A 19,836-nucleotide genomic window follows, 5' to 3' on the forward strand; every position below is an offset into this window, starting at 1 on the left:
TTTCGACCCAACGTAAGGGCTTTTTTCAAGACACAAGAAACGCGTAGACTACCTAGAAAGATTTGTGAGGCTTCATATACTACCAGGACTTTTTGGCATTTGGGGTAAGTTTATTTACCGATAAGCTACACCCCCATAGGCCCTTATTGTTGAGTTTTTTTGGTTTTTTTCCCTCTTGGATTTCAGGTCCATGTTTTCAACAGACTAGGATACTGGATCAGGACATATTCCCTAGGATTTTTTCACTCAGCGACTCTTTCTGACTTATTGACATTTTTGGATATCCCTAAGGATCAATCAGATTGTGACTAATCCGATCTAAGACTGTGATTTTCATTAATTTTATGATTTTATGTTAATATTATTGTTATAATCACATTAACATTGTATATTCACTGGGCAATTCAGGCCCTACACAATTGAAATCTTAGAGGGCAAGTTAGTCCTATATGGTCAATACATTGTTATAATTGTATGTTCACATTTACCTTATGGTACATTTGTTTTCATATTTATTTTTGGTTATGTTGTTGGAGCAAATTCACTAGCATTCGTCACATTATCTCTTTTTTTATATATATTTTTTACAGCCTTTAGACATACTGGTATTGATCCACTTTTTTCACACATTGTGTGCTATACACTTTTACACTTTGCATTCTTTCACATTGTGACTTTTTAAATTTGTCACCTTAGAGTTATACATTGTATTCACTAAGTTTTTTATTTTTGCTTTTTCTGAATTTGTCCGGATAAGATTTGGAACTCATTTGGTCATATACATCTTATGTAATTTAAAACTTTCTATTATTATTGTGGTATCCATTTATCAAATTGGCATCCGTTTTCTGTGGCACATCACCACATCGGCATTTACCTAAAAGGATCTTTGCTGTTAATATAATCCATACCGGGTGGTAGAGTTACCTCCCACTTTTGTTACTATATTAGATGAGATTATCTGTTTGAGTTGTTGTTTGAACTGTTGTGTGTAACAGGTTTCAATCATCCTAAACCACATCAGTTTTTAGGTTGGTTTTATCCATCATCTTTTATTGACATTTTTATATTTGATGTTGTATTTTTAACCCAATTTTAACGGCAAGTATTGTAATAAATTGTTTTTACTATCCAAGACATCTGTTATTTATAGAGTATCGGCACCTGTATTATACCTTAGCCTTTGGCGCTCCTATATATCCACCATAGTGGTGTCTTTTAACCAGTTAGGAAGTTGTGGGGTGGTCCTTGCTTTGTTTCCTAACACATTGCTGCCCATGGTACAGAAAGCCAGAGTTGGTTACTCTGTTCTTTCTTTTTTTTTTTTTTACCGGTCTCTGTAAGGTGTATGTGTCCTTTTACGCCTTGTGAGCAGTCTTCCTGCCGGACAGCTAAACTGCAGGTAAGTGCTTTTGTCTTCTAGGTCTTGGAAACTTGCACTTCAGAAGAATATGTCATATGCAGTAGATGGGGGACATTTTTAAAATTCTTTATACAGGATTTTCTTTGTCAGTGGGCAGGCACATTATGTATGCTGCGACAAGGGTTTAATCTTCCCTTTATTGAGACTGTTTTCCTCTTTGGGCTAAATTTGTTGAAATACTTTATTAGTATGTGTGTGGCGTCTGTTTTATACAGGGATTTAGCTATAAACTTAAAATTTAGCACTTGGTTTTCTTTGCTTGCATAGGGTTTAATCTTCCCTTTATTGAGACTGTTTTCCTCTTTGGGCTAAATTTGTTGAAATACTTTATTAGTATGTGTGTGGCGTCTGTTTTATACAGGGATTTAGCTATAAACTTAAAATTTAGCACTTGGTTTTCTTTGCTTGCATAGCTAGAACAGGCCAACTAACAAACCGCTTGAGTTTGAAACCAGCTGCAGCTACTTGCATCTTATGTTGAAGGCAGAGGGAAATGCGCGCCTTTTACTTGCTGTGTAGTTTTCACTCTCTGCCGGTCTTGTGACTTCTCTCTTCTGTCGGATATTCACAGAGCGGAGAGAGGTCATTGAATTTCAGTCTCTTCAGTGTCTATCTACTATACAATCGTTTTAGAGACTTCTGGCAGCCAAATTGTGGTATTTAAAATTCTTAAAGTGACCGTGTATTTAAAAAAATTCTACAATTTCGGGAATTTTTTATTTAATATTATGGACCTGGACCAAGACTTTCTTGTTATGCCTAGAGGCACAAATTGTTTTGCCTATGCAATTCTGTGCTGCATGCTTAGCTAAAACACTTCAATTTAAAAAAGTTAAATTGTTGCCCTCTGAGCCCAATGTCTCTCAGGATGATGCTGTTCAGGCAATGCCACAGCTTTCTCCTCAAACGTCCCAAGCCTCTATGGCATCACATACAGTGCCCTGCAGTTCTTCTCAGCCTCCTGGAGGAGTTTATTTGCCTGCAGATTTTGCTGCACAGGTATCTTCTGCTGTATCTGCTTTTCCTATGCAGGGGAAACGCAAGAGGAAAATAAGACATTCAGATAGTAAGGTTTCTGTTCCACATACTGCTACGCAGGTTGACCTCCCTTATAAGTCTGAGGGGGATACGCCGGTAACCTCTGAGGGTGAAATCTCAGATTCGGACAGTATTATTCCTTCATCTGATACTGAAAAAGTAAACTTCAGATTTAAGCTTTAACACCTTCATGTACTGTTAAAGGAGGTATTGGCTACTTTGGACGACTCAGATACTTCTGTCGTTTTCAAACCCTAAGAAGTCTAGTAAACTTAAATACTATGATAATCCTTCCTCTCTGAAAGTTTTTCCTGTCCCAGATCATGTGACGGCGATTATTTCACAGGAATGGGAGAAGCCAGGGATTCCTTTCTCCTCGTCTCCTGTATTTAAAAAGACGTTTCCTGTTGCTGACTCCATTAAAGATTCTTGGCGCACGGTGCCTAAAGTAGAAGGGGCTATTTCTACTCTGGCTAAGAGAACTACGATCCCTATAGAGGATAGCTGCTCCTTTAAGGATCCCAAAAAAAGCTGGAAGCTTATTTGAAGACATGTATGTTCATCAAGGTCTTCAATGGCAATCTGCAGTTTGTATTGACACAGTAGCAAGTGCGGCATCTTATTGGTGCCACGCCTTGTCAATTTTAGTAGAGACTCCGTTGGAGGAGATACAAGACAGGATTAAGGCTCTCAAACTAGCCAATTCCTTTATTTCTGATGCCAACATGCAAGTTACTTGACTGCTAGTCAGATGTCTGGCTTCACTCTCCTAGCCCGCAGGGCATTGTGGCTAAAATCTTGGTCCGCTGATGTTTCCTCTAAGTCCAAGCTTCTGGCGCTTCATTACAAGGGGAAGACCTTGTTCGGACCTGGTCTGGCAGAAATAATTTCTGATATTACGGATGGAAAAGGGTCTTTTCTACCGCAAGACAAGAAGAACAGACTCAAAGGACGTCAAAGTAATTTTCGTTTCTTTCGAAACTTCAAAAGGTCAAAAGTCTTCCACCTCTCCCTCTTCCAAGCAGGAGCAGTCTTCTTGGAAGCCCAATCAGTCTTGGAATAAGGGGAAGCAATCAAAGAAACCCTCAGCTGAGTCCAAGTCAGCAGGAAGGGTCGGCACCCGGTCCGTGTTCGGATCAAGTGGGGGGCAAACTTTCCCTGTTTTGTCAAGTGGAAGACGAGATGTCCCAGATCCTTGGGCTGTGGACATAGTATCTCAGGGTTACAAAATAGAATTCAAAACTGTCCCTCCCAGGGGCAGATTCCACTTCTCAAGATTATCTGCAGACCAGGTAAAAAGAGAGGCATTCTTGAACTGCGTTCAGGACCTTTCCGCCCTGGGAGTGATTGTTCCAGTAAGGGAACAGGGTCTAGGATTCTATTCAAATCTGTTCGTGGTTCCCAAAAAGAAAGGGAACTTTTCGACCCATTTAAGACCTAAAGTGCCTCTACAAGTTTCTCAGGGTACTGTCCTTCAAACTGGAAACCGTTGGTTCCATTCTTCCTTTGGTCCAAGAGGGTCAGTTCATGAAGAAGACCATAGAACTGAATGACACGTATCTTCATGTTCCCATCCACAGGGTTCATCACAAATTCCTAAGATTCGCCTTTCCAGACACTTTCCGTTAGTGGCTCTTCCGTTTGGCCTTGCAACAGCTCCCAGTTTAATCTTTTTGTCAGGCCCTGGTCAAAATCAGGCCTGTGTTTAAACCTGTTGCTCCTCATTGGAGGCTTAATCTTGTTCTTAAAGTTTTGCAGCAGGCTCCGTTTGAGCCAATGCATTCCATAGATATTAAGTTGCTCTCTTGGAAGGTTTTGTTTCTTATTGCTATCTCTGCTGCTCAGAGAGTTTCGGAATTCTCCGATTTGCAGCGTGATTCACCTTACCTTATCTTTCATGCGGATAAGGCGGTTCTTTGTACTAAAGTGGGGTTTCTTCCTAAAGTGGTTTTCGGATAGAAATATTAATCAGAAAATTGTTGTTCCTTCTCTCTGTCCCAATCCTTCTCATAAAGGACTGTTGCACAACTTGGATGTTGTGTGTGCTCTAAAATTCTACATACAGACGACTAAGGATTTTCGCCAGTCTTCTGCCCTGTTTGTTTCTCAGGAAAGCGTATGGGTCAGAAGGCTACTTCTACTTCTCTTTCCCTCTGGTTGAGAAGTATGATTCGTTATGCTTATGAGACTGCTGGACAGCAGCCTCCTGAGAGAATTACAGCTCATTTCACTAGGGCTGTTTCCTCTTCTTGGGCTTTCAAAAATGAAGCTTCTTTGGAACAGCTTTGTAAGGCTGCAACTTGGTCCAAATTTTATACTTTTGCCTCGGCTGAGGCCTCTATTGGGAGAATGGTTCTTCAAGCGGTGGAGCCTTCCGTTTAGTTCTGCCTGTCTTGTTCTCCCTCCCTGTTTATTCTGTGTCCACTAGATTGGGTATTGGTTCCACTAGTAATTTAATGATGTCATTGACTCTACATTATCTTAGGAAAGCAAACAAAATGTATGCTTACCTGATAAATTTTTCTCTTTCCGGATATGGAGAGTCCACGACCCCACCCTTTATTAAGACAGTTATTTGTGACTAAACATCAGGCACCTCTACACCTTTGTATTTTTTTTTCTTCCCATTTCCTTTTAGTCGAATGACTGGGGATTATGGGTAGGGGAGTGACACTTAACAGCTTTGCAGTGGTGCTCTTTGCCGCCGCCTCCTGCTGGCCAGGAGTGATATTCCCACTAGTAATTGAATGACGTTGTGGACTCTCCATATCCGGAAAGAAAGAAATTTATCAGGGAAGTTTTTTGGACATATAAAGCATATGTATAATATACATATATATTACTGGATTTAATATACTTTGATATTATAGCCATATACTAGTAAATGTTCATCTGAAACTTTAAGAATGCTTAAAAAAAATTAAGGTTCTCATTTTAGAACACAAATGTAGGACAGATTATCAAATAAATGTATCCTTAAATAATCTGTTAACTTGCACACGTTTGACTGAAATGAAAATGGTTTTACTTCAATTATAAGGATTGTTATTTTCATATTTTTCAAATGTATCTTTAACCTTTAATAAAATTAAGGCTATGACTGCACTTTCTAAAAAAGGTATATCATAACACCAACTTAAATTAAAAAACTTTAGATTTTAAGAGCCTCTGTTTCATAAATAGCACACTGCATATTTAAAATTCATAATAATTGAGTTAAAGCTGCAGCCAGAATTTGCAAGAATTCTATTGTATTTTGAATCTGACCTGGAACTTAAACTTGTAACTACCCTTTCCTAGGGATATAGATCTGATTGGTCAAATTTCAACCATAACTCAAGCAACCATTACACAGTGAAACACATGCTTTAATATTCAGATTTGCTTGATGAGACTTTGTAGTGTTTATGTATCATTAAATGTTACTAGGGCTAAATATTAAATTTGCCTAGGCTAAAGAAAGTCTAGTAAAATAATTATATTTAAAAGTTAAATAAGCATGCTTTATCAGTGTCTTAGGACTGGACTTTGTAACCATAACAAAATGTTTAACCCCTTAAAGTGATATGAAATCCCCCCAAAAAAAATCTCTTGCGATTCAGAGCATACCATTTTTAAAAAAAGTTTGAAATTCACTTAATCAAATTTGCTTAGTTCCCATGATATTCTGTGTTTAAGGAGATAGGTGGGTATCTGGAGCACTACAAGGCAGGAAATAGTGCTGCCCTCTAATGGTCTTGCAAATGGATAATATTCTTACAAAACTGCTGCCATATAGTGCTCCAGAAAGGGCTGGCTCCTAAGCATATGTCCTGCTTTCCAACAAGACACCAGAACGAAGAAAATATTGATTGAGATAAATTAGAAAGTTGTTTTGAAATCACATGCTCTATCTGAATCATGAAAGGAAAATTGTGGGTTTCATCTTGGTCATTAAGACAAGAGAAGCTACTGATGCATCAACTAAAGCAAAGAGAAAGAAAAAAAGAGCTTTGTTTACCTGACTTTATCCCTGAACTTCACAATTGGCACTTTTGCTCTGATTAGCTGAGGTCTCTCAATATATGCTAAGAAGAAAAGAACAAAATACACAGAACATTACAAAGTGGAATGTTTATGGGCAGGAAACCAAAGCAGTAAAGGTTAAAATGAGTCATCTCTCTCAACTTACCTGATAAATTAATGTCTTTCATATTGGCAGAGTCCATGAGCTAGTGACGTATGGGATATACATTCCTACCATAAGGGGGCAAAGTTTCCCAAACCTCAAATGCCTATAAATACACCTCCCACCACACCCACAACTCAGTTTAACGAATAGCCCAAGTAGTTAAAAAAAAAAAAAAAAAAAAAAGCATACAAAGAGGAACTGGAAATATAATTGTGCTTTTATACAAAAATCTATAACCACCATAAAAAGGGTGGGTCTCATGGACTCTTGCCAATATGAAAAATTAATTTATCAGGTAAGTTCTTACATAAATTATGTTTTCTTTCATGCAATTGGAGTCCATGAGCTATTGACGTATGGGATAGAAATACCCAAGATGTGGAAGTCCACTGAAGAGTCACTAGAGAGGGAGGGATAAAACAGCTATTTCCACTGAGAAATTTAATCCATACAATAAATAAGTTTTTGGGGTTTTTTTAAACTTGAATCAAAAGCAGTAGAATCAAACTGAGACAGCTGCCTGAAGAACTTTTCTACCAAAGACTGCTTCAGAAGAAGCAAATACATCAAAATGGTAAAATTTTGTAAATGTATGCAAAGACGACCAAGTTGATGCTTTGCAAATCTGATCAACCGAAGCTTTATTCTGAAAAAGCCCAAGAAATGGCAACTGAACTTAGTAGAATTATCTGTAAATCTCTGAGGCGGAGCCTGCCTCCAAATAAGCCTTGACAAACAAAAGCTTTAACCAGGATGCCAAAGAAATGGCAGAGGCTTCCTAACCTTTTCTGGAACCAGAAAAACAACAAATAGACTAGAAGTCTTCTGAAATCCTAGAAACCTCGATATAGAATTATAAAGCTCTTACCACATCCAAAGGATGTAAAAGAACTCTCAAAGAATTCTTTAGGATTAGGACACAAAGAAGGAACAACAATTTCTCTACTAATGTTGTTCAAATTCACAACCTTAGGAAAAAAAGTCGTCCACAAAACAACTTATCTAGATAAGGAGAAACACAAGAGCTGATAAATTAGAAACTCTTGTAGCAGAAGAGATAGTCAAAAGAAACAACACTTTCCAAGAAAGTAGATAATCTTCTAAGAAAATATAGGCTTTAAACCAAATAAGACTCCAAAAAGGAGAAATAAATAAATGAACAGGCTTGATACCAACCAAAGCCTGAACAAAACAGTGAATTGCAGGAAGTTTAAACAATCTTTCTAGGAAATAAAACAGAAAGAACAGATTTGTCCCTTCAAAAAATTTGCAGACAAACTGATCCAAACCATCCTGAAAAAACTGTAAAATCCTAAGAATTCTAAAAGAATGCCAAACGAATTTATGAGAACACCATAAAATATAGGTTTTCCAAACCTGATAATACGTTCCTTTAAACAGACTTATAAGCCTGCAACATAGTGATCAAAACTGAGTCAGAGAAACCTCTATGACTAAACACTAATCAATTTCCATACCATCAAATTAGTAATTTGAGATCCCGATGGAAAAATAGCCCCTAAAACAAGAGAGCTGGCCAAAGAGAAAGCGGCCAAGGATGGCAACTTGGACATCTGAACAAGAACCACATACCAAACTTGTGAGACCATGCTGATGCCATCAGAAACACATGAGATTATTACAATATGATCATCCTTGGGGGGGAAAAAAAAAAAAAAGTGGAAAGATGAGGCAAGGTTGCAAAACCAAGACACTGCTAATGCATCCACCATTTCTGCCTGAGGATCCCTGGACCTGAAAAGGTACCTGGGAAATTGAGAACACATCTGTATAGAGATACCACTCTCCCGGATGTAAATACTGACGGCTGAGATAATCCACCTCCCAAATGTCTAAAGCTGAGATAAAAAATAAAAATAAAAAATAAAATAGTAGAAAATAGACAGGAGATGAATTCGATCTAAGAACGTATTAAGGAACTACGAGTCCCTATTTGTTGATTGACATATGCCACAGTTGTGATATTGTCCATCTGAAAGCAAAAAATGAAAAAGTTCTCTCCTAAAAGAGGTCAAGCCTGAAAGAACTCTGAAAAATAGCACGGAATTCTAAAATATTGATTGGAAACCTCGCTTCTTGAAGTTTCCAAACCCCTTGTGTTGTCAGAGACCCTCAGACAGCTCCCCAACCTAGAAGACTTGCATCAATTAAGAATACAGTCCAGGAAGGACAAACAAAAAGGAGGCCCCCTGAATAAAACAATGATAGACTAATAACCAAAACAGAGTGTTGGGATTTAAAAATAGCAACTGTGATATCTAAAAACAATCCCTGTATCATTGATTCAGTATGCAAAGCAAAAAGATCTCAGATGAAAAACGATCAAAGGGAACCACGCCCGATGCTGCAGTTATGAGACCTAAAACGTCCATGCACATAGCCACTGAAAGAAATGTTCTAGACTGTAATTTAGACAGGCTAACACCAATTACAATTGACTTTTGTCCGATAAAGATAACACAGAATCCATCTAGAAACCCAAAAAGAAGTGACCCTTGTCTAAAGAATCACGAAACTCTTAGGTAAATTAAAACCTCTAACCATGTCTTGAAGAAATAAAACTTAGTTGCTGTATGAGGTATTCCAAAAAAAAGAAAAGTACATATATTTGAATACTGCTCTTTCATATGTATGTATTGGGTACTTGTAAACAGCGTCTAATCACCCATAAGGGACTCAAGACGCTGCTCATTTAAAATCAACCTCGGAAGGATGAAAGGCTGAATGGACCTCGCCGGGAATCGAACCTGCAACCCTCAGGTTGCTACAGAGCTTAGCCACAGTGCATTAGCACGCTGAGCTATCTGTCCGGCTTTAATAAAAGAAAAGTTTAAGCGAATACTAAGATACCATCCAAATAAGGAAGCACCACAATACCCTACTGTCTGAAAACAGAAAGAAGGGCACTGAAAACCTTTGAAAAGATTCATAAAGTTGTTGCTAGACCAATGGAAAAGCGAAAAATTGGTACAGCTTATCTAAAAAGGAAAATCTCAGAATCCACAAGTGGTCTAAATAAAATAAAATGACCTTGCTGAACAAAAAGGCATAATAGTCCTTATAATCGCCAACTTAAAAGTTGAGACTAACAATATAAAAGTCTTCAGATCCAAGATTGGACTGAATAAACCTCTCTTTGTGACAAAGAAAATAATTGAATAGAAACCCAAACCCTGTTCCTGCTAAAAGAACTGGTATAATGACTCCTGAAAAAAAAAATTCACAGAGTGTACTGAGAAAGAAAGATTCTTCCCATAGGAGGTCTCATTCTAAAAATATTTTCAAACCCTAAGACTAATATAGATTTGGACTGAGTTCATCCAAAAACAATTTAATCTGCCCCCCACCAGAAGGACTGGTTTGTGAACCACCCCTTCATGCAGTCTAATAACTAGTAATTATAAAGCGTTTTTCTCCCAGAAAGATACAAAAAATGCTTTTTCAGTGCTTACACTCAAAGTTAACCAAATTAGCAGCTGATAAAAACAGTTATTACCCAAAATAAATGGTACACAATAAATTGACCTCAAAGGGCTGTCTTAACCATGTTGAGAAATTAATCTATGACCCTTTGATCTAGAACAAGCGTTTGTAGTCAGGACATTCACCAACTGATCTACATCACCGGACTAAAAGTAGGGCAGAAAAAAAACTCTAAACCGCCAGAAATAGTGGAGATAATAGAAATCAAACTAATTATTATCCTAACAAGATAGAGATAATAAAATATATTTGAAATCATAATAGATATATATCTAACGTAAATAAACAGTTATATACTTGAGAATCTGAAATTGCTTATGCTAACTCAAAGTTTGAAAGAACAGTAATGTCAGCCACAGGTAAAGCTGAGCTAAATATAAAACAGTACGTGAATATGCTCTACTTAGGTTATATTCAAATTCTAAAGAATCCTGAAAATAAGTAACAATTTCCATAGAAATAGTAGTACAGTCCCAAGAGGGAATCAGAATAACCATTCTCTAGAATATAATACAGATAGTATATTGAAAAGGAAAAGACCTCAAGAGCAAAAATGTTAAAATCCAGATTTGAAAAGGATTATTAACATAGTTAATATAGGAGGACTAGACTCCTAAAAGCTATACATAACAAAATTTCCTTAAAGAACAAAAAATGTTCAAATGAAAAAATAAGGAGAATTTTTAACAAACTGATACAGGATCCTTTGAGCCAAAGAAACCTTCATCAGTAGAATAAACTTAAAAGGGACATTAAACCCCAAAAATTTCTCTTTCATGATTCAGATAGAGGACACAATTTTTAAAAAGTTTCCAATTTACTTCTATTTTTTTTCATTCTCATGTTATTCTTTGTTGGAGATACCTAGGTAGGTAGTGTGCACATGCCTGAAGCACTACACGACAGGAAGTAGTGCTGCCATCTAGTGCCCCTGCTAATGTATGCTGCAGACACGTGCACACTCTTGAGCTTACATTTCTGCTTTTCTACAAAGGAAAACAAGAAAACTAATTTGATAATAGAAGTAAATTAGAAAGTTGTTTAAAAATCTTATGTTGTATCTAAATCATGAAAGAAAAAATTGGGTTTTATGTCCCTTTAAGTATGCTGTCTGTCAGAACAAAATAAGTTAAATCTAAACAATTTTGAAAAGACCTTGTAAGTTTCTTAAAGGCATAATAGCAGTCATAACCTTTTATGATATAAGTAACAACATGTGATGTTTGCAGATGAAATCAAATACATGAACTGAATATGTTAAAGAACAGTAAATGTTACTGTACATGTAGAAACATTGCTAGCATAAAACATGATAAATAAATGCCACATAATTGAGCTGAAGAAATAACAGCTTAAAAAATGAAAACACCACACTTGGCTTAGTAGAATTGTGTTCCAGGGCATCATAGTTTCTACAGTAACATCAGAGTCAGGATCAAAATGAGACATCTTGCAAAATGTAACAGAAAAAGAAAAACATTAGGCAAAACATTCAATTTCCACAATGTAACAGTTTCAGTAGAGAAAACAAGATAGTATTTCTTTTTATTATTTTTTTTTAATCAAAAAGCAGGCATAATAGCTTTCAAAGTTCATAAACAGCGAGCAATAGAGGGAGAGGGGTAAAATAAATAAAATATGGTGCCAAGATTGACGCATTAAGCAAAAAGTTTTTAAAAAATTTTAACGCGATTTTGCACCAAAACAACTAGCGTTAACAAAGACACAGGAAATGACGAAATTTGCGCCAAAGGCGCAACTTCATGCCAAAAACATTTGCCCCAAGAATGACGCAATAAAAAACAGCATTTTATGCCCTCACAAGCCTAGATTTGCCCGCGAAAAAATGAAAGTCAAATTAGAAAAAGACTGAACCCCAGGTAAGAAAAAAATTTAAATAAACTTCCCAAACATGATTCCTACAAACTGTTTAGACTGCAAAGTCAAAAATACATAGACCTGACTCATGGCAAATATAAGCAAAATAAGAGTATATCGTCAACCTGATCTGAAAAGGGAGGTAGGAGATGAATCCCTACGACCGATAACAGAGCTATACCGGACAGATAGCTCAGCATGCTAAGGGACTGTGGCTAAGCTCTGTAGCAACCCAAGGGTTGCATCCCCGGTGAGGTCCACACAGCCTTTCATTCTTCGGAGGTCGATAAAATGAGCAGCGCCTTGAGACCCTTATGGGCGATTAGCCGCGCTTTACAAGTACCCAATACATACAGAGAACCCTTTAAAAAATTTCCAGTGAGAGAAACCATATAATCAATATGCAATACTCTCTTCACATCCCTCTGACAAACAATATTAAAAAGGGGCATGGAAGTTCTAAAAACATTTTTGGCAACATCAGTAAAGTCAAAAATTGAAGTTGTGCGAGTTAAATTATGCATTTTTGCATGTTAAGAAAAGCCCAGCAAAAAAGCTAATCAAAACTTTATCAATGAAGTTATATTGCTGCAGAGCTCTTCAGTATTCTCCCTGGGAAACAAGATGCACATATTTAGTGCAACTCTACGAAGTGGGTGACAAAGCACATAAGTGGTATTTCAAAAGAAACGAAACAGAAAAACTAAATTTATGCTTACATGATAAATTTCTTTCCGGACATAGAGTCCACAACGTCATTCCAATAACTAGTGGGATATTCAACTCCTGGCAAGCAGGAGGCAGCAAAGAGCAACCCAGCAAAGCTGTTAAGTGTAACTTCCCTTACCCATAATCCCCAGCTATTCAGCCAAAGGAAAAACACAATTTATGCTTACCGGATAAATTTATTTCTCTTGTGGTGTATCCAGTCCACGGATCATCCATTACTTGTGGGATATTCTCATTCCCAACAGGAAGTTGCAAGAGGACACCCACAGCAGAGCTGTAATATAGCTCCTCCCCTAACTGTCATAGTCAGTCATTCGACCGAAAACAAGCAGAGAAAGGAGGAACCATAGGGTGCAGTGGTTACTGTAGTTTAAATTTAAAAATTACCTGCCTTAATGACAGGGCGGGCCGTGGACTGGATACACCACAAGAGAAATACATTTATCAGGTAAGCATAAATTGTGTTTTCTCTTGTAAGGTGTATCCAGTCCACGGATCATCCATTACTTGTGGGATACCAATACCAAAGTTAAAGTACACGGATGAAGGGAGGGACAAGGCAGGAACTTAAATGGAAGGAACCACTGCCCGTAAAACCTCTCTCCCAAATATAGCCTCCGAAGAAGCAAAAGTATCAAATTTGTAAAATTTTGAAAAAATATGAAGCGAAGACCAAGTCGTCGCCTTGCAAATCTGATCAAAAGAAGCCTCATTTTTAAAGGCCCAAGTGGAAGCCACAGCTCTAGTGGAATGAGCTGTAATCCTTTCAGGAGGCTGCTGTCCAGCAGTCTCATAGGCTAAGCGGATTAAGCTTCTTAGTCAAAAAGAAAAAGAGGTTGCCGAAGCCTTTTGACCTCTCCTCTGTCCAGAGTAGACAACAAACAAAGCAGATGTTTGACGAAAATCTTTAGTAGCTTGTAAGTAAAACTTTAAAGCACGGACCACGTCCAAATTGTGTAACACAAGGATGGAACAACAATCTCTTGATTGATATTCTTGTTAAATACCACCTTAGGTAAGAACCCAGGTTTGGTACGCAGGACTACCTTATCCGTTTGAAAAATCAGATAAGGAGAATCACATTGTAAGGCAGATAGCTCAGAGACTCTACGAGCCGAGGAAATAGCTACCAAAAAAAAGAACTTTCCAAGATAAAAGCTTGATATCTATGGAATGAAGAGGTTCAAACGGAACTCCTTGAAGAACCTTAAGAACCAAGTTTAAGCTCCATGGTGGAGCAACAGGTTTAAACACAGGCTTGATTCTAACTAAAGCCTGACAAAATGCCTGAACGTCTGGAACATCTGCCAGACGCTTAACTAGCTGACAATCCTTTTTCCAAACCTTCTTGGAGAAAAGATAATATCCTAGCAATCCTGACCTTACTCCATGAGTAACCCTTGGATTCACACCAATAAAGATATCTATGCCATACCTTATGGTAAATTTTCCTGGTAACAGGCTTTCGTGCCTGTCTTAAGGTATCAATAACTGACTCGGAGAAGCCACACTTTGATAAAATCAAGCATTCAATCTCCAGGCACTCAGCCTCAGAGAAATTAGATTTGGATGGTTGAAAGGACCCTGAAGTAGAAGGTCCTGTTTCAGAGGCAGAGACCATGGTGGAAAGGATGACATGTCCACTAGATCTGCATACCAGGTCCTGTGTGGCCACGCAGGTGCTATCAGAATCACTGATGCTCTCTCCTGCTTGATCTTGGCAATCAGTCGAGGGAGCAGAGGAAACAGTGGAAACACATAAGCCAGGTTGAAAAACCAGGGCGCTGCTAGAGCATCTATCAGTGTCGCCTTGGGATCCCTGGACCTGGATCCGTAACACGGAAGCTTGGCGTTCTGGCGAGACGCCATGAGATCCAGTTCTGGTTTGCCCCAACGATGAATCAGTTGTGCAAATGCCTCCGGATGGAGTTCCCACTCTCCCGGATGAAAAGTCTGACGACTTAGAAAATCCGCCTCCCAGTGCTCTACACCTGGGATATGGATAGCTGATAGGTGGCAAGAGTGAATCTCTGCCCAGCGAATTATTTTTGAAACTTCTAACATCTCTAGGGAACTTCTCGTTCCCCCTTGATGGTTGATGTAAGCTACAGTCGTGATGTTGTCCGACTGAAATCTGATGTACCCCAGAGTTGCTAACTGAGGCCAAGCCTGAAGAGCCTTGAATATCGCTCTTAGTTCCAGAATATTTAATGGAAGAAGAGACTCCTCCTGAGTCCACGATCCCTGAGCCTTCAGGGAGTTCCAGACTGCACCCCAACCTAGAAGGCTGTCATCTGTCGTAACAATTGTCCAATCTGGCCTGCGAAAAGTCATACCTTTGGACAGATGGACCCGAGATAGCCACCAGAGAAGAGAATCCCTGGTCTCTTGGTCCAGATTCAGTTGAGAGGACAAATCTGTGTAATCCCCGCTCCACTGACTGAGCATGCATAGTTGCAGCGGTCTGAGATGTAAGCGTGCAAACGGCACTATGTCCATTGCCGCTACCATTAAGCCGATTACTTCCATACACTGAACCACCGAAGGGCGCGGGACTGGAATGAAGAACCCGGCAGGAATTTAGAAGCTTTGATAACCTGGACTCCGTCAGGTGAATTTTCATTTCTACAGAATCTATCAGAGTCCCTAGAAAGGAAACTCTTGTGAGTGGGGATAGAGAACTCTTTTCCTCGTTCACTTTCCACCCATGCGACCACAGAAATGCCAGTACTACGTCCGTATGAGACTTGGCAATTTGGAAATTTGACGCCTGTATCAGGATGTCGTCTAAATAAGGGGCTACTGCTATGCCCCGCGGCCTTAGGATCACCATAAGTGACCCTAGAACCTTTGTAAAGATTCTTGGGGCTGTAGCTAATCCCAAGGGAAGAGCTACAACTGGTAATGCCCGTCTTAAAAGGCAAACCTGAGAAACCGATGATGATCTTCGTGTATCGGAATGTGAAGATAAGCATCCTTTAGATCCACTGTAGTCATATATTGACCCTCCTGGATCAGTGGTAGGATGGTACGAATAGTTTCCATCTTGAACGACGGAACTTTGAGGAATTTGTTTAAGATCTTTAGATCCAAAATTGGTCTGAAGGTTCCCTCTTTTTTGGGAACCACAAACAGATTTGAGTAAAAACCCTGTCCCTGTTCCTCCTTTGGAACTGGATGGATCACTCCCATAACTAGGAGGACTCGTACACAGTGTAAGAATGCCTCTCTCTTTATCTGGTGTGCAGATAATTGTGAAAGGTGAAATCTCCCTTTTGGGGGGGAAGCTTTGAAGTCCAGAAGATATCCCTGGGATATAATTTCCAACGCCCAGGGATCCTGAACATCTCTTGCCCACGCCTGGGCAAAGAGTGAAAGTCTACCCCCTACAAGATCCGTTCCCGGATAAGGGGCCATTCATTCATGCTGTCTTAGAGGCAGCAGCAGGCTTTTTTACCTGCTTACCTTTTTTCCATGTCAGGTTTGGTCTCCAGACCGTCTTGGATTGAGCAAAAGTTCCCTCTTGTTTATTATTAGAGGAAGTTGATGCCGCACCTGCCTTGAAGTTTTGAAAGGCACGAAAATTAGACAGTTTGGCCCTAGATTTGGACCTGTCCTGAGGAAGGGCATGACCTTTTCCTCCAGTGATATCAGCAATAATCTCCTTCAACCAGGCCCGAATAGGGTCTGCCCCTTGAAGGGAATGTATGATTTTGAAGTCACGTCAGCTGACCATGATCTAAGCCATAGCGCTCTGCGCGCCTGTATAGCAAAACCAGAATTCTTAGCCGTTAGTTTAGTCAAATGAACAATGGCATCAGAATAAAAGAATTGGCTAGCTTAAGTGCTCTAAGTTTGCCAAGAATGTCATCCAATGGAGTCGCTACCTGTAAAGCCTCTTCCAGAGACTCAAACCAGTACGCCGCAGCAGCAGTGACAGGGGCAATGCATGCAAGGGGCTGTAGGATAAAACCTTGTTGAATAAATATTTTCTTAAGGTAACCTCTCATTTTTTATCCATTGGATCTAAAAAAAAAAAAAAAAGCACAACTGTCCTCGACAGGGATAGTAGTACGCTTTACTAGAGTAGAAACTGCTCCCTCCACCTTAGGGACTGTCTGCCATAAGTCCCGTGTGGTGGCATCTATTGGAAACATTTTTCTAAAAATAGGAGGGGAAGAGAACGGCACACCTGGTCTATCCCATTCCTTATTAATAATTTCTGTAAACCTTTTAGGTATTTGCAATGCCGGTGTGTACTGATGTTTTTCCAAAGTATTTATCCAGTCTACACAATTTCTCTGGCACTGCAATGGTATCAGTCATTCAGAGCAGCTAAAACCTCCCTAAGCAACACGCGGTGGTGTTCAAGCTTAAATTTAAATGTAGAAATATTAGAATCAGGTATCTTTCCTGAGTCATTAACATCACCCACTGACTGAAGCTCTCTTTCCTCAGCTTCTGCATATTGTGAGGCAGTATCAGACATGGTTCTTAAAGCGTCAGTATGCTCTGCATTTTGTCTCACCCCAGAGCTATCTCGCTTACCTCTAAGTTCAGGTAGTCTGGCTAATACCGCTGACAGTGTATTATCCATGACTGCCGCCATGTCTTGTAAAGTAAACGCTATGGGCGCCCTAGATGTAATTGGCGCCATTTGAGCGTGAGTCCCTTAAGCGGGAGTCAAAGGGTCTGACACGTGGGGAAAGTTAGTCGGCATAAATTCCCCCTCGTCAGATTCCTCTGGTGATACATTTTTTAAAGACAGAAAATGATCTTTATTGCATAAAATGAAATCAGTACATTTGGTACACATTCTAAGAGGGGGTTCCACCATGGCTTTTAAACATAATAAACAAGGAGTTTCTTCTATGTCAGACATGTTTATATAGAATAGCAATGAGACTAGCAAGCTTGGAAAACACTTTAAATCAAGTTAACAAGCAAATATAAAAAACGGTACTGTGCCTTTAAGAGAAACAAATTGTCAGAATTTGAAAAACAGTGAAAAAATGCAGTAAATCAAACGAAATTTTTACAGTGTGTATAATAGGCTAACAGAGCATTGCACCCACTTGCAAATGGATGATTAACCCCTTAGTTCAAAAAACGGATAAAAAAAAACGAAAGACGTTTTTTAACAGTCACAACCAACTGCCACAGCAAGCTTCCCCAATAAACCCCAATAAACGACTTTGGAAAGCCTTTGGGCCCTTTAGAGATGTCCTATAGCATTCAGAGGGCCTTTGAGGGAAGCTGGATGTCACAGTTTGTAATTTTAACTGCACCAACAGTAACTTTTATACTACAACAGTGGAAATTGTTTCTAGTCAAAATTTAAGCCAACCATGTGGAAAAAACTAGGCCCCAATGAAGTTTTATCACCAAAGCATATATAAAAATGATTAAACATGCCAGCAAACGTTTTATATTGCAATATCATAAGGGTATTACCCCTGGGAGTAAGCATGATACCAGTCGTTATTAAATCACTGTATTCAGGCTTAACTTACATTAATCTGGTATCAGCAGCATTTTCTAGTGTTTTCCATCTCTAGAAAAAATTATAACTGCACATACCTCATAGCAGAGTAACCTGCACGCCATTCTCTCGCTGAAGTTACCTCATCTGTGTAATCCCCTCAGACATATGTGAGAACAGCAATGGATCTTAGTTAGAACCTGCTAAGATCATAGAAACCTCAGGCAGATTCTTCTTCTATTTACTGCCTGAGATAAAATAGCACAACTCCGGTACTATTTAAAAATAACAAACTTTTGATTGAAGAAAATAAACTAGCTATATTTAACCACTCTCTCCTACAACGTCCTTGCTTGTTGAGAGTTGCAAGAGAATGACTGGCTATGACAGTTAGGGGAGGAGCTATATTACAGCTCTGCTGTGGGTGTCCTCTTGCAACTTCCTGTTGGGAATGAGAATATCCCACAAGTAAAGGATGATCCGTGGACTGGATACACCTTACAAGAGAAATAGAAAAAGAAGAAAACACAAGGGTGAAAAAGGTGTCTGAGGTTTACTAAAAAAAAACAAAACTGCAGAATTATAATTAAAAAAGAGGGCGGGTTCGTGGACTCACCATATCTGGAAAGAAAGAAAGAAAGAAAGCATAAAATTTTGTTTTCTTTCCTAAGACATGGAGAGTCCACGTCGTCGTTCCATTTACTAGGTGGGAACCAATACCGAAGCTAGAGGACACAGAATGTACAGGGAGGGAGAAAAAGGCAGGAGGACCTAAACAGAAGGAACCACCGCTTGAAGAACCTTTCTCCCAAAAGAAGCCTCAGCCGAGGAAAAACTATTAAATTTGGAAAAACATAATTTATGTAAGAACTTACCTGATAAATTCATTTCTTTCATATTAGCAAGAGTCCATGAGCTAGTGACGTATGGGATATACATTCCTACCAGGAGGGGCAAAGTTTCCCAAACCTCAAAATGCCTATAAATACACCCCTCACCACACCCACAAATCAGTTTAACGAATAGCCAAGAAGTGGGGTGATAAGAAAAAAGTGCGAAAGCATATAAAATAAGGAATTGGAATAATTGTGCTTTATACAAAAAAAATCATAACCACCACAAAAAGGGTGGGCCTCATGGACTCTTGCTAATATGAAAGAAATGAATTTATCAGGTAAGTTCTTACATAAATTATGTTTTCTTTCATGTAATTAGCAAGAGTCCATGAGCTAGTGACGTATGGGATAATGACTACCCAAGATGTGGATCTTTCCACGCAAGAGTCACTAGAGAGGGAGGGATAAAATAAAGACAGCCAATTCCTGCTGAAAATAATCCACACCCAAAATAAAGTTTAATGAAAACATAAGCAGAAGATTCAAACTGAAACCGCTGCCTGAAGTACTTTTCTACCAAAAACTGCTTCAGAAGAAGAAAATACATCAAAATGGTAGAATTTAGTAAAAGTATGCAAAGAGGACCAAGTTGCTGCTTTGTAAATCTGATCAACCGAAGCTTCATTCCTAAACGCCCAGGAAGTAGAAACTGACCTAGTAGAATGAGCTGTAATCCTTTGAGGCGGAGTTTTACCCGACTCGACATAGGCATGAT

At 38.9% G+C, this 19,836-nt stretch overlaps 1 protein-coding gene across 3 annotated transcripts in view; it reads right to left on the reverse strand.

Annotated features, from left to right (window-relative positions):
- Positions 1 to 19,836, reverse strand: part of TENT2 (terminal nucleotidyltransferase 2) — a 153,710-nt gene that overhangs the window by 104,850 nt on the left and 29,024 nt on the right. For all 3 annotated transcript variants that reach the window (XM_053701362.1, XM_053701361.1, XM_053701363.1), the window contains one exon: positions 6,462 to 6,528. In XM_053701362.1, coding sequence (XP_053557337.1) covers positions 6,462 to 6,528 — 67 coding nt within the window. The remainder of the gene's footprint in view (positions 1 to 6,461; positions 6,529 to 19,836) is intronic.

The sequence above is a fragment of the Bombina bombina genome, chromosome 2, assembly GCF_027579735.1.
Source record: "Bombina bombina isolate aBomBom1 chromosome 2, aBomBom1.pri, whole genome shotgun sequence".
NCBI lineage: Eukaryota > Metazoa > Chordata > Amphibia > Anura > Bombinatoridae > Bombina > Bombina bombina.